General features: G+C 33.0%; 1 protein-coding gene across 4 annotated transcripts in view; it reads right to left on the reverse strand.

Moving 5' to 3' along the window:
• Positions 1 to 16,224, reverse strand: part of LOC126748841 (nuclear factor 1 X-type) — a 177,060-nt gene that overhangs the window by 73,349 nt on the left and 87,487 nt on the right. For all 4 annotated transcript variants that reach the window (XM_050458338.1, XM_050458337.1, XM_050458339.1 and 1 more), the window contains 2 exons: positions 10,170 to 10,271; positions 9,241 to 9,396 (listed from right to left, as the gene is read on the reverse strand). In XM_050458338.1, coding sequence (XP_050314295.1) covers positions 9,241 to 9,396; positions 10,170 to 10,271 — 258 coding nt within the window. The remainder of the gene's footprint in view (positions 1 to 9,240; positions 9,397 to 10,169; positions 10,272 to 16,224) is intronic.

Consider the following 16,224-nt stretch of genomic DNA (forward strand, 5'->3'; position numbering starts at 1 on the left):
AAGTTAATTCCAGATGAGAAAATATATAAGTAACATGCATGTGTTTTTAATATCCTTAAAATAGAGCTTTTAGAAATGCTAGAATCGCGAGAAATTCTTCGAGAAGTCTTCGAGAATCACTGGCTTGCCTTTCTCTTTCCTTCTTCTATAAACAGCTTACAACGAGGTAAATATATCATTTTTACGATATATCATTTCTCTCTAGAAAATATTCGGCATACGGCAGTATGCATCGGCAGCCATCACACTCCTTCGCCATTTATCATAAGCTGTCAATGTGCTTAATCAATACTCGTTCCTGGAGTAGAAAGTTATTTAACATTTTGTAGAAAGTCTCAACATTGTTACTGGAAAATACTACGTAGGCACTTTCTGTGTTTCACAGTTGAAACCAAATTTAGAAATGGGGGATCGTTAATTATAAGACATCGGAATTCTGTAAATTTGCTTTTTTTCCTAAAATCTACCTACATTATAATTATATAAAAAGTATGCGACTGGGTGCGGATGGCATACTAAAAAGATTACATAAAAAAAGTTTTCGATGATATATACGTCTTTTTACTGGTCTATGCACCTCCTTGTCACTTTTATATTTGTGTTATTACACAATTTTAAAACTAAATATTCAACAAAGTAACATCTTTTTTTATTTGCAGTTAAGCTTTTTCCTAAACTTCTCAGCAGCTTCTAGAATATGCAATAATTCTAGAAATTTCATTACCTCCAAAATAAGACAAAAATATCTAAAAGATCTAAAACGATAAAGATTTCATATTTCCTATCTATAAAATAAAACCTTTAAAACGTTTCTCGAAATGCATACCACCGGTTTCCCTACCTTTTTGTGCCTGCTTTTGTAAGTTCGCAATCGAGCTGTAAATCATTTAAGGATTTTCTCTAATCACATCGCAATAAAAATATATTCAATTTATTAGTTGGTCCTTAGTTTCTCTTGGAGTACCATACACATTTTGTTTTAGATGTCTATTTAAAAAATAGCCAGCTAAATTATGGTCTGGTGATCTACCTGGCTACCTAGATGGCATCCTTGAAATACGTATTGTAACCACCTTTTATTTAGATTTCTGTTTTTCATAAAAATTGACTGATGATGAAAGTCTTGAATGAAGTGGCCTATATGCTAACGGCAGCTTATCAGTCTGGAGAAAATTATTTGGTGATGGGTTGGCATGAATTATTCTAGAGATGCTTACCTTTTAACTTATGGGCGCCATTCAGTTTAATGTGTTTATTTAAAGTGCAGTTGTAAGAACCGTTAACTGGCAAATTGGTTCTCATATAAGCAAAAAGTCAACATGTACTAAATCAAATAAATATAATATACCTTTTATTGCGGTTGCTTACATATGTTTAATACGGTATGAAAGTCAGGATAGAGAAATTAAAATGTATTAAATAAAATATTATTTCAGTCGACATCCAACTTACATTACAGTACAAATTGCCAAGAAAAAGTTTTAGGCACTAGACAATAAATTAGGAAGCCATCAAATAGTATAAATTAGCCAATATAACCATTTCCAAATCGAAATAACAATACAAATCAGAAATCGTTGCTTACACATTTCTTTTATCTGGTTTGACCTGGTAACCCACTGTGCAGATTCAAGGAAAGCAGCTGACTAAGGACCAATCAATAACGTCATCAAGAAGCAATAAATCTTGATGATAAAGCTCTCATTTATGATAGGAAATGGGAACAGTACCCGAGGCTCGGCATGGTCTTGGGATGGCCCTTAAAACTAAGATCACACCTAAGACATAAAATCTGTTTTATGACCCAGCAAGACCCTCAAGATGTTGGAAAATCTTTAATAAAGTATAGTAAAGTAATCTTTTACATTATATGACTAGTGTCGCCATGAGGTAACTATGCGGTCGAATCCCAACCTCAAGCAATTGAACTTGTTAACCTGAAGACCACACGATTTGGAAATAAAGCCAAAACGCAATTTCTAGGTACCTTTTCGATAGATAATCCCACGCAGGCCCAGTTTTACAAGAATTGACAATAAAAAGTTGTCTTGCTTAACTTGAAGTTGCAGCGAGTACGGAAATCAATCTAATCCCAAAAGGCCAAGTATTAAAATTACAGAAAAAACAATGGCAAGTTGATCATTGAGCATGGCGTATGCCACCAATGACAAAGACAGAATTCACGAACAAAGAACAAAAATCACGTTAGTCAGAGAGAGAGAGAGAGAAAATTAACCTGATTCCAGTAAACTGTTTAAAATACAACGCGAAAAACAGCTAGCGCCATCTAGGTGTTCTTATGTTTACAATCCCATTAAGTAAACACTAGATGGCGCGATCAGTACTATTCATAGAATATTAAACTATTACATTATAGCATCCAAAAAAATAAAAACGCTACAGTATATCTTATTGCTGAGGTATATTGCCATATGTTTGGGATATCCTACAAATCTGCCAAATATTGAATATGCAAAAGTAATACTCTAGCCCTATATTTAACAAATATGGAGAAAATATAATTTTCTATATTTATCAGATATTGCAGCAGCAAATCTTAAAACTAATATAGAATCTACTAATAGGTCAGAATTTCAATAACTGAAGTGATCCTATACATCAAAAATACTAATAGATTCAAAAGTTTTGCATTACCTTGTTTTTATATAAAAACATTCTTTTTATTTGAATATTGAGGTCAAAACAGTTACAATTTACTAGTTCACCTGAAAAAAAATCATCGTCATAAGTGAGGCTGATCGTGCAAGAATAGTGGCTTTACTTAACCACTCTCAAAGGTTTGCGGCCAATAGAGTTGGGGTTTGGCAAAGTGGTGTATCTCGCACTTGGAATCATTATCTCTAGAATAATTCTCTTTATGACCAACTGAGAAGACCGCTTCTGCTGTAAATTTCTTCAGCTGTAAATGAGTATCTGGAATTGGAAGGCATCAATCATTTGGACAGGCCCGCATAATCACCAGACATAAAGCCCATAGAACATGCTTAGGACATGGACTTAGGACTATACAAGAGTTTGTTCATGCTGTGCGGGAAGAATGACACAATATTCCTCAGAATCTCCAATTTTATAGACAGTACTAGTAGGGGTAGGCGTGTCCAAGCATGCATAAACGCTAGAGGTGGAAATACACAGCATTAAAAAGTTTTGCAGTACCTTTATTAAGAAAAATTATCAATTTGTTAATTTTAATTTGTATTAAAAAACAAACCTATTAAAAAAAAACTTAGGAATAATAATGTTTATTTACAAGCATTTTAGTTGCTTTCTTAATTAAAAAAATGAATGAATAAATGTTATTTATATTTTTGCCGATAAAAATTCTTTTGGAAATTTACGATGATGCAAAACTTTTAAATCAATGTGTAGTTGTAGAGGGACATATCACCGTTATTAAAAACTCTTAGATTTGACAACAGTCATTTTATTAAAAAACGCTATACTTATGGCGTAAGTCTTTTATTTTTTATGCAATTATTTTTAAAACGATTTTCAAATACTTTCAGCTAAAATACATCGACTGCTTATAAAAAATATATAATTTTTCTATATCTACTTACTAAAAATGCGTATTTAGGCATTTCGAGGACTATTGTGCTGAACTTACTATATTATTGGATGACTATTTTGAGATAAAGATGAAGACTACGTTAATTTATTATATAGTATGAACTATCGGGTTACACTTCTAATTAAATCAAACAACTTGATTCGCTAAACAAATTATAATAAATACATTAGGAACCAATCTAAACGCGAATGCACAGGCGAACATATGGGTCTAACGATTTGACTCCACTAGCTCTTCAGACTTCAGCCACTGCAACGTACACGAGAATTCTAAATAGCTATAAGAAATACCGTAGTTCGACGTTTTGCATTTTTTTGTTGTACCAAGTCGTAATAGTTTTTGTTACAGTCGGCCACGCTACCCATCATCTATGTCCGCGTGGATAACCAATTTTTTTCAAAAAAAAGAACGTTAATTACCTTCTATTGTCTGCCTTCTTCAATGTTAGTATAAACGTCAACAACAACAAAAAAAATAGTAATCTGCCTTGAGAGTCGCCCATCTATATCCTAAGCTAGAGAATAATATACTAAGAATAACAACTCAATAAAACAAACGGCAGGTACTAAATTGTTAGTATTTTAATATAAATATAAAAATCAAGAATAATTATTAATTAAGAATAAAATTAAGAATACGTTTCTCGAAAATATTCATGGCATCGTAGCATGAACTACTTTCGATTTAATTGATGACATCTCTTCGTAAATATAGAGATCTCTAACTTATGAGTTTTCAAGCACATCCTCTACGTTGGATTCGGAGCTAACTTCAATATTATAGGCCTTTAACTTATCCAGTGAAACAATCCCTTTATACTTTCTCTTTGAACGTAAAGAGCATTTGAGATCTTCCACAATGAAACGATCATGATCTAAAACTTTCGTGAAGATATATGGACCATTCAATTTAGGAAGAAGCTTCTTACTTTTGCCGTCGTTGCATGCTACCTTGGTCTTAACCAACAAGTGTTGGTTAGGACCAAGGTAGCCTATTTAAGGTCACCTATATTAAGCTGTAAATGCTGTAATGCTGACCAGCTTTTCTAAGCTAGTCAAATCTTATTTTCTGGGTAGCTTGTTTCTTTCGTAAGGATTCCTTTACCTTACAACGAGTTTCTGCCAAATTAATTGGCCCTTGGGTGTCTAGAGATATTTCGTTATCTAGAACCGCATTAGAAACTCCTCTTGGTGCATACCCGAAAAATATTTCCACTTTCCCGTGCTTAAATTCGTCATAGAATTTAAACCCCAACGTACTTTTTGTAAATTCTCATCCCATCTTTCTTCGTCTTCCAATAACGTAGAAAAACTGGATAGAATTGTTCTATTGTAACGCTCGACTTGTCCGTTAGCCCTAGGAGTTGCTGTCGAGTTAAGCACATGCTTTATATTCAAACCTTGACAATAACCTTCAAATTCTTTGCTAATAAAACAGCTGCCACGGTCGAAAATGATTCTTTTAGGCACTCCAAATTCTTGAAAAATATCCTTTAAAAATGATATAAATGGTCATACAAACGCATCTACTAGGACAATGAGATATTTGTTCTTTCTTTTCGATATTACAAATGGACCTAAGTGGTCAACATGAAGTGTATGGAATGGCACTGCTATTTTCTCTATGGGGTGTAGGTATCCAGCTTGCCTCCCACCTGGTTGCTTATAGTAAAGACATGGTAAACAGCATGATATATATTTCTATGATATATATCGTCTTATACCGGAAAACCAATACAGTTTACTAATAGCTGAAATAGTCTTTTCCACTGACAAGTGCCCAATGCCAGTGTCGTGGAAGTGTAGAGAACCTGCCGTCTTGGAACTACCCATTTCTTTAAGCCTTTTTCGACAATTCTGTAAAGTCTACCATTTTCCAAACAATATTCCTGATGAATATTTTGTTCTTGGCGATCTTTCGCTTCACTTTCCAACGTTTCTATAAGTAATTTGCATCGATCATCCGCTAGTTGAGCACTCAAAACCCAGTCTTCATTGGATACGTTAATTTCACCTACAGAAATTTTCGGACAACTAACAAGATTTCGGCTTAGAGCGTCAGCGTGTGCCATCTTGGTACCTGCTCGACATTCAATACTAAACGTAAACTCTTGAATTGATAACCACCATCTTCCAATTCGAGGAATCAGGTCTCTTTTACAGAGTGTAGTTCTGACTGCATTACAATCTGTCACAACTTTAAAATCAATTCCAATTAAATATACTCGAAAGTTCTTAAGAGTATCTACTACAGCGATGGTTTCGAGTTCATAGGAGTGATATCTCTGCTCCTCCTTGGCTGTTTGATGAGAGAAGTACATCACAGGTCTCAAGGTCTTGTCGACTTGTCTTAAAGAAGGGAAGAAGGATGCCGCCAATGCTTATTTTCGATAGGTCTGTATGCACTTCAGTTCTTAGACTTGGGTCGTACAGGGCTAGAACAGGTCGCGACGATAATGTTTCCTTGAGAATATTGAAAGCTGTACTTTGTTCAATATCCCAAAAAAATCTAGCATCCTTTTTCGTTAGGGATGTCAAAGGACGAGCAATCGTAGCAAAGTCCTGTATATACTTCCGAAAGTAACTAGCTAAGCCAAGAAACTGTCGCACTTTACAGACATCAGTAGGGACTGGATAGTTTTTAATGGCTTCAGACTTTCTCTTACCAGGTTGACCACCCAACTTGCTTATTTCGTGCCCTAGGTATTCTACCTTTTCCATGAAAAATTGCTACTTACTTAATCGTAGAGTAAGTCCAACAACTCTTATTGACTCTAATACCAATTTTAAAATATCAAGTCGCGAATCAAAATCCTTTTGGGGTAAAAAAACGTCATCCATATAAGCTACCACGTTGCCATATCGAAGATTTCCTCGAACCTTATTAATTGTTCTCTGAAAAACGGCTGGAGCATTACATAAACCAAAAAGACGACGTAAATATTCGTAGTGTCCATCGGGTGTGATAAAAGCTGTCTTTGGAATTGATGGCTTTTCCATTGGAATCTGGTAATAACCACTAGCTAGGTCTAAACTTGTATAAAACTGACTGGATGGAAAAGTCTGAGATGGAACCATGATATCGTCCTTGGGATACAGTGGAATTTTTCTTTCTTCTAACTTTAAAGTCTCGTTAAGATTATCCTCAGAGCTTAAGATGCGTACCTTGTCTCCAACGATAACAACAGCGACTTCTGCTAAATTTAAAAAAGATGGGCCTGCCATGACAAAGACCTTTTGGAGATGGCTAGGGACAACCAAAACTTTTACGTTTGCCTCGATACAATCCACTTTTAATTTTATTTCCAGTTCTCCAAGAACGCTGATAACACATCCTCCATATCCTCTCACAACCATTGAGCTAGGATTCATGATTAGTTTTAATTCACGTGCTATATCTTCTTTAATTAAGACGGAACCACAACCGGTGTCAACATAACATCTTGTGGGCTTGCCATTAACCATACAATCAAAGAAGTAAGCTTTTTCAACAGCATAAAATATAACGGTGTTTAACTTGGTTTCGTCGGCAGTCTTTTTCTAGGTGCCCTAACCGCTTACATTTTGAACATTCCAATTTTGGTTTTGGATATTTGGAAGCGAGATGTCCAATACATTTACAATTATAGCATCTTTGTTCAAACGAATGTTTGTTTTTTTCAAACTTTGGTTTCTTCTCAGGAGGTCCTAAACGCTTATAAATATCGGTCTGGAATCGTTTATGACTTCTTAGTTCTTGGTTAGGCTTAGATTTCAAAGCGGATAAGTATTCTGAATACAATTTATCGGGTGAGTTGTATCTGCCGGCGTAATAAATCGTAAGTGGGTAGTTGATCATACCACTTCTTAGCCAAACCCTTCAGACGTCCTTGCATATAAAAAGATTTTGTATTATCGTTCCAACCATTAATTTTTGCAAGGTGTTCTACTTTTTCCATTTAGAACAACTTAAAATAGGATTTCCAGGGGTAAATTCTGGAATGCAGTCTGGTCTAATGTAGGCCTTCGATGACACTGACTTTTGGCCAACATTATGCTCTATAAGCTTTTCAACTAGGGATTCAACTTATTTTATCCTGCGAGCTTTCTTCGGAAATTACACATCGAGAAGTAGAGGGTGCTGGTGTATGACTAGCACTTGAATGTCTTGTTGTTGGTTCGTGTCTTGGCGTTAATGAACGATTTCGTATGTGCGAAGATCTCTGATCATTTCTAGCCCGTGACTTAGTACTAGTTCCTACCACAGCCTTGGATTTTACATGCTTGTAATTCGACGTATCCTCCGACGTTGATGAGTCATCGGACGAATCAGTTTCAGGCGCTTTGTGACGCGGCATTTTTATTTTATTAAATATTTTAAACTTACTTTCCTAACGAGTTTATCCGTTAACTCAACACAAATTACTAAATTTTACTTTATATAGCAACTTATACCTAACCAGAAATATACTATTTAGCTTTTCTTTCACTAAATGCATAAACAAGAAGAGTTTAGTTTATACGTTAACTAAACTAACAATAATGTATCAAAACAATACGCAATTAAAACAAACATTATACTAATATTACATAAACTTATCAGAACTATTTTCTTTAAACCAACACCGTACACCGTACTTTTAAGGCTAATTTATACGTTAATTAGCTAAATTAAACACTCTTATACTTTAAATATCTAAGAAGCCCAATTTATACGTTAATTGGTACTTACTAAAGTTTTTTTCAAACAAATAAACAATCAAACTAATATTATAAAATCTGTGTACAATAAAAATACTTCACTAGTCTTAATTATTTTAGGATCACAATAAGCACTACTACTACACCAGTTTCGTAGGTGAATCCAACCGCTGCTTCTATGAACTATGGGGACACACTTTTAATTATATCAAACAACTTGATTCGCAAAACAAATTATAATAAATAAATTAGGAACCAATCTAAACGCAAATGCGAACGTATGGGCCTAACGATCCGACTCCACTAACTCTTCAGACTTCAGCCACTGCAACGTACACGAGAATTCTAAATAGCGATAAGGAATCCCGTAGTTCGACGTTTTGCATTTTTTTGTTGTACCAGGTCGTAATAGTTTTTGTTACAATAGAGAGTATAACTATTTGCAGAGCAACTTTATACAACAATAAAAAACGAATACCCCTTTAAAATATATCACATTGTTATGAAATGCGGCCTAAGATTAAATTGGGAAAAACATGGGCGATAGCACCGCTAAGCTATCGGTACATTAGCTGTAAAATACATGGAAAGTCTTAACTAGGAAGTAAAGATCTAATTTATGTACCTAGAAATTTATATTTTTTACAAAATTTTACGTTAATAGTGTTTTTAAACTTTTATTTAAAAGAATAGAAATGAGAAACAAGTGTACTTATTCCACTATCAAATGTCATTTACTTACTGTTTATTTTTCTAATTGCTCTAATGAATATCCGGTAGTAAATATACACTCCTTTATAAACTTCTTGTATATTCTAATTATCTCATTTTATTATATATAGTTAATCACTTTAATCGTTCTTTAATCAATGAGTTGCATGTTTGGGTTACATAATTATATATTCGTTTTAAATAAAGTTATTGAGATATTTCTAAATAAAAACCAAATATAATAAAAATGGTACTTACAATAAGTTCCAGATACCACCATAGCATCCACAGATGATGACCTTTCGGATGAAACTACAGCTTGTTCAGTATAGCTATTGCAGTAATATGCGGGATGTTCTAATTTAACATTACTCATGTTGGGTTGTGAGTCAGAAATCTCATGAAGAATTGATGCTAGAAAGAAAGTAAAGTTCTTTTTAGCTTTTTGATACAGTTAAAAATTGTAAATGATACACAAACATTTATACTGTGCTTATTTCCTCCACAATCAGATATAGGCCAAGACTCTTTTGAAATAATGAAAATTTGTTCCAAGAGCAACGTTGTTGAAAAATCTTAACTAAAAATAATTGATGATAAGAATAATTCATTTCAGTGACAGCGCCAGAATGTATGGAATGTACGGAATGTATTGCAATTAAAATAGCTATGTTTATAATAAGTAATAAAATACTGTTTATTTAAGCCCTCATCTACTCATCATCTCCCTCTAACACCCTTAATATTCGTTACTGCTTATTACCTTTAACACCCGTCTAACTATTAACTTTTGTAGAAATGGAATGTCACGATAATTGTTATATGTAATAAGATGTTACCTATTTCTCTTGGTCAATTAGGATTTAAAAAAACCAACCTATTATCGTCAACCGTTTTATTAAATTAGTTTCATTAAGCACTATGCGAGGTTTAAATAAGCAAAAAGAACGTTAAGTATTAATCTGTATGCCTTGTATTTAAATGGTAGGCTAACTTCTTATTTTTCTTTTTCTGAGAAAAATAAATGTTTTTTCAAAATAAAGTATTTGATTTTGAAAAGAACTGTTGCATGTATGTCTTATTTTCTTTGACTTACCCAATACATATAAAAAAGTTCTTATTAGTAGCAACATATACAAATGTTTTACTTAAGATTGGTAATTTAAATGAATAAGATAAATATTTACATTTTGATAGCTTCCACAGTTCCTTAGATGAAAACACACCCGTTGCTAATATGATGTCATTGCATATCACCCCATTGTAAGGATTATGAGTAAAACCTGAAACTAAAAATAAACAAAAATTATTAAAAATTAATTCTTGCAGCGAAAAACAATTATATGACCACTTTTGCTTAATATAAGTTTAGTTTAAGATAATAATCGTCACAGCTTATTCAGCATTTAGAAGTATACAGTGCTTTCATATCAAAACGATCCACCCTTTATAACATCTTAAAAAAAAAAAAAAAAAAAAAAACACGTCAAATTAGATATACAGGGGGACTTTTAATTATGCATTTACTGAGGTTCTATCAATCACCTCCTCACCTCCAGCTAACCTCACTTTAATATGTCAAATGGGAACCCCCATCGTGTGATACATCATAGTAAGGACCGTAAAATTCTCTATTCAACGGTTCCAAAAAAAATTCCAAAAAAGAAATCGGTAAATGTGTATGCAAATAGTTAGCGAAAATGTCTAGCAATAATGAATATTTTATTTACCCCAAACTTTGGTATGTCAAATGGCTACCCCATGGTGTGATACATTAATTTAAAGGACAATCATTATGCTATCAATGGTTGTAAAAAAAAATTGATTGACCAAGAAGCAATTAAAGTGTAAATCGGTAGGGTAGAAAAACAAATTTAATTAGTTTAACAAATTTATTTTATTAAATGTTCAAAATGCGCGCCGTTATTAGCAAGACAATAAAAAAGCCTATTTTCAAACTCCTTACGAACATTGGCAAGGGTCTGCCCGCTAATTTCTCTGCATTCTTGAAATATTCTATTTTTTAAATTCTCAATACTCTCAGGTGGGGTTTCATAAACTTTGCTTTGTAAGTAGCCCCAAAGAAAAAAGTCTAGTGGGGTTAGGTTCGAGGAGACCGCGCAGGCCATTCGATTGCACCACGTCTGCCAATCCACTTTTCTCGAAAATTTTCATCAAGCCACTCTCGAACTACCAAAGTGTAGTGCGCGGGAGCTCCATCCTGCTGAAAATGTATATTATTTTCATTCAATAATATAGCAGCATGTTGATCTACTTGATTTTCCATAGATTGGATAATGGAAGGGTATATTGCATTTTCTAAAAGTTTAAATAAATTTCGCCAGTCAAATTTTCTTCCAAAAAAAATGGCCCGATTATTTCATTCCCATAAATTCCTGCCCAAACATTAATTTTTTAGGGTAGGATATTGGGTATGGCCTTCCCGAAAAACATGCGGATTTTCATTATCCCACTATCTACAGTTATGTCTGTTCACCAGGTCATTTAAAAAAAGGTCGATTCGTCACTGAAGCAAATAATGTTCTTCAATAAATAGGGATCGTCGTCAATTCGCTGGCACATCACTTCACAAAATTGAATTCTCCTATCAAAATCATCTTTTCCGAGTTCATGAAGAATATGAATTTTATAAGGAAAGAACTTATTTTTTTTTTAAACTTTATGTACCGAACCAGTGGCAATATTTATTAGTTTTGCGGCCTTTGGTATAGACAAAGTTGGATCCATAGCAAATTGTCCTAGTACTTCAACTTGGCATGCTTCATCGCCAACTCTATTTTCATATTTTTTCTTATTGCAAATCGATCCCGTCTCTTCAAATTTTCGTATCAATTCTAATACGTATTTATGGCTCACGTTTTTATCTTGACACCTTCCATTAAATGCTCTCGCAGTTCTGCGAGCACACCGATCTTGAGCTCCATAAAGGAAAATTATTTCTATTCTTTCGGCTAGCGTATACACCATTTTATTAACTCACTGTTTTAACTAAAATTGAAAAATTGCACGCGTCAAACTGACAGTTTTAACAATAATAAATCGCTTGCTTTTTAAACGCCCTAAAAATGTAAGGTATTGCAGTGTTTTTTTGTACCTATTAGGTAGGTTTCGCAAAAAATATAAGTGAAATAAATACACATACAAAGTTATAAGACTGCAAAGATTTTTGCAAAAAATTTGAAGACACTCTTTTTTCTCGCAAATAATGGTACACATTCTTTACTTAAAAAAATAAATAATTTGCTTGAACTAAATGTACTATTTGTTACCACACATTTTAACTTCTAAATTGCTTGTATTTTTTTTTGATGATCTATTATAAAAAATTTAAAATGATGTAGGTACCACACTAAAAGTATTCATTTAAAATACCAAAGTTTGGCGTAAATAAAATATTCATTATTTCTAGACATTTTCGCTAACTATTAGCTTACACATTAACCGATTTCATTTTTTTTTGGTACCGTTGCATAGATAATTTTACGCTGCTTACTATGATGTATCGCATGATTGGGGTTCCCATTTGACATATTAAAGTGAGGTTAGCTGGAGGTGAGGAGGTGATTGACAGAACTTCAGTAAATGCATAATTAAACGTCCCCCTGTATATCTAATTTGACGTGTTTTTTTTTTTTTTTTTTTTTTTAAGAAAGTTATTAAGGGTGGATTGTTTTGAAATAAAAGCACTGTATATATAGAGGATGTGAAAAAGGAGTAGTAAGTCATCTTAGCGCAGTCATAAGTAAGCTTTGCAACATTGTAACCTAAATTGTATTCTTGTGTTTAATAAATTAATTTTTTGAAAACACGAGTTGCGATTTATTAAATAAAATTGGTGCAGTCGGTAGGATCCTTTCGGAGGATTTCTGTGAACATCGTCGTCGAGTACAGATACGAGTAGTCGCGAGTTACGTAACGTGTTACATTACCAACCGAAACGTCGTGTTACATTAAATAAATAAGACAATGCAAGTTCGACAACATGTTTTCACCATGAAGTTATCTTCTACTTCCGCTAATAGTCAATGCCCAGTATAAGATTGAAGAATTAACGAATTCTATGCTACCAATGTACCAAGAAATTAGTTATATCGTAACAAATTACCATCATGTATATTATCATGTTAATTTAACCAACACCTACAAAAGACTGTCTATACATTACAAAAACAAACCTTTTACAAACTAATATCACCCTCGGAAAAATTAATGTTACCCCTTACTTTCCCTTATATAAGCTATTGATAACAAGAATTCATAATATATTTAAAGAAGTAAAATCAATAGAATCTTTTAATTGAATATTATTCTACCCCTTAAAATAGAGTCAAAAAAAGATTATTTAATTTCATAGGTAAAACTCAAAAAGTTTTGGGCACTTTAGACGATAGCGATCAAGAACGTTATGATACGTATACAGGGTGTGCCAACAAGGTGTACGGCTAAGATAGTGCCATAACTATACGAGGTAGAGCAAAAAGTTCTACAGCAAAGTTGTAGGGTTGACAAAAACCTACGAACTAAAAATATTTTTATGTATACTAGGGTGTGTCACAAAAAAGTTACTATAAAATATGATTTTTTTTAAATGGTACGCCCTGTATATTATGGTACTAAAATGTGAGGCAAAAAGAGTACTTTACTTTGGTATAACGTTTTTAAAATTTCCGTGCGGCGTTGCAACGTAATTAATTTTTTTATGTTATTTTTTGCCTTTTAGAGGTTCGTTTAAAAAATCATAATTAACTTAAAATTTATTTTGCGCCTATGAAACTTGTACCACAGTTAGTCTAGGGTACCTCCTCTAGGCTGACTATGATAATTTGTAATTTTTTAATACAGGGTGTTCTTAAAGAACTTTCAAACTTGCTGAAATTAAATACGTAATATTTCAAATTTTTGAAATGGAATTAGATATTTTTATCTAATTAAGTTTGTCCCTCAAATACCTTAATTTTTTATTTAATATATCCTATAGCTAAACCAAGTACTTTTTGAGATATTTTAACTTTTCTGTAAAATACTATGCATAAAACGGGTATTCTTTAAGTTTTGATCAAGATTTTCTAAAAACATTGGCTTAAATGTCAAATAATAATTGTCAGATTACTAGTTTTATGACAGCAGTAGACAAGATCAATGTTTTTTCTTCAAAAACCATTTTAGAAATTAGTTAATCGATTTTGTGTCAGTGAATTAGTTATTGAATCAGTGAATTAGTTAATCGATTTTTAATTTTTATTGTTCATTTTGTAATCAATATGAATTTTCCTCGTGAGGAATTTGTTGATATGATATATGCCCTTGGAGCTGCTGAAAGAAATAGCCTTTTGGCATCTAGAATTTATGCGCAACTTTATCCTGAAAGGAGACATCCCCAAGCACAAGTGTTTCAAAAACTAAAAGAAAGATTTGAGAGAACAGGATGTGTAATTTATGAAAAACATGAACGGGTGAAGCCAGTTACAAATGAGGAAAACAGTATGACAGTAGCTTTAAGTGTTGTTGAAGATCCTCATAAAAGCGTTAGGCAGCTTGCTAAAGAATTACCCTTTAGTGCAACATCAATATCTCGCATGCTTCGAAGCGAAAAATTCCATCCTTACCATATTCAATTGTTGCAGGAATTACTTCCGCAGGATTATGAAACAAGAATGGCTTTCTGTCAGTGGGCGCAAAATAAGATTCGTCAGCCTGAATTTTTAAATTTTATGCTTTTTTCGGATGAAGCTACATTCCATAATAATGGCAGTGTTAATAAACATAATTTTCATTATTACGACACCAGCAATCCATTCTTCACCCGAGAAATTCATCATCAACATAGATGGTCGCTTAATGTTTGGGCAGGAATAATAGGACATTACGTTATTGGACCGCACTTTTTAATGGACATCTGAAAATGAAAATGTGAAATGTATTTAAACTTTTTACAAAACGATTTTAATGTCCTACAAACGTTGCTTGACCATGTTCGAGATAGGATTTGGTTTCAGCATGACGGCGCTCCAGCTCATTATAGCCATGCTGTTAGAAATTTTTTAAATGAGCATTTTGATGGCCGGTGGATAGGGAGAGGTGGGTCGGTCTCTTGGCCCGCAAGGTCCCCAGATTTGACCAAACTGGATTTTTTCTTGTGGGGATATGTGAAGGAAAAAGTCTATCAAACAACTCCTATCACAAAATATGAAAATATGAAAAATAAAATTCGGGAGATTTTTCAAACAGTCACGCCAATTATGTTGGTAAAGGTTAATGACTCATTCTCAAAAAGGGTAAACGCTTGCGGACAAAATTTAGGAGGTCATATTGAACACAATTTATAATAATTGTAATTGATCTTTAAAATTTGAAATTAGTGTAACGATGTACATTTATGCAAAAATACGTGAGTACCTACCTAGTATGTAATTTAATTTTGCTGTTTTTTTTAGCAGTTTAGGTGAATAATTGTGTTGGTTAATTTTTTAAGTGTGTAATAATAATAATAATAATTGTAGGAAAAGTAATAATTCTAATTCTTCAATAATTTTTTCTAAGCAATCTTGATCAAAACTTAAAGAATACCCGTTTTATGCATAGTATTTTACAGAAAAGTTAAAATATCTTAAAAAGTACTTGGTTTAGCTATAGGATGTATTAAATAAAAAATGAAGGTATTTGAGGGACAAACTTAATTAGATAAAAATATACAGGGTGTTCCATTTGAAAAGTTTGAGATATTGTGTATTTAATTTCAGCAAGTTTGAAAGTTCTTTAAAAACACCCTGTATTAAAAAATTACAAATTATCATAGTCAGCCTAGAGGAGGTACCCTAGACTAACTGTGGTACAAGTTTCATAGGCGCAAAATAAATTTTAAGTTAATTATATGCGCTATCTTAGCCGTACACCTTGTTGGCACACCCTGTATAAAGACATTGCAAGATAACCAAAATACCTTGCATCATGACCTTTCCGTAACCCAGACAATAGTTAAAAACTTGACGAGAGACATAGACACCCAACTAAGCAATATTAAAAATAACCAAGAAGTATTATTGACCCAGGTCACTAACTTAAAACAAATGACCCAGTCTATAACCATAACTTCTTATTTTATTTTGCTACTTGACAATTTAGAAAATAACCCTCGTGTGTCTATTCGAACGTGCAAAGCGCAATTAATTTCGCTGAGATAAATATAATGCATCACAGCATTTTTAAATATCAAGAGCTTAA

The sequence above is a fragment of the Anthonomus grandis genome, chromosome 22 (genome assembly GCF_022605725.1).
Source record: "Anthonomus grandis grandis chromosome 22, icAntGran1.3, whole genome shotgun sequence".
In the NCBI taxonomy this organism is placed as follows: Eukaryota; Metazoa; Arthropoda; class Insecta; order Coleoptera; family Curculionidae; genus Anthonomus; species Anthonomus grandis.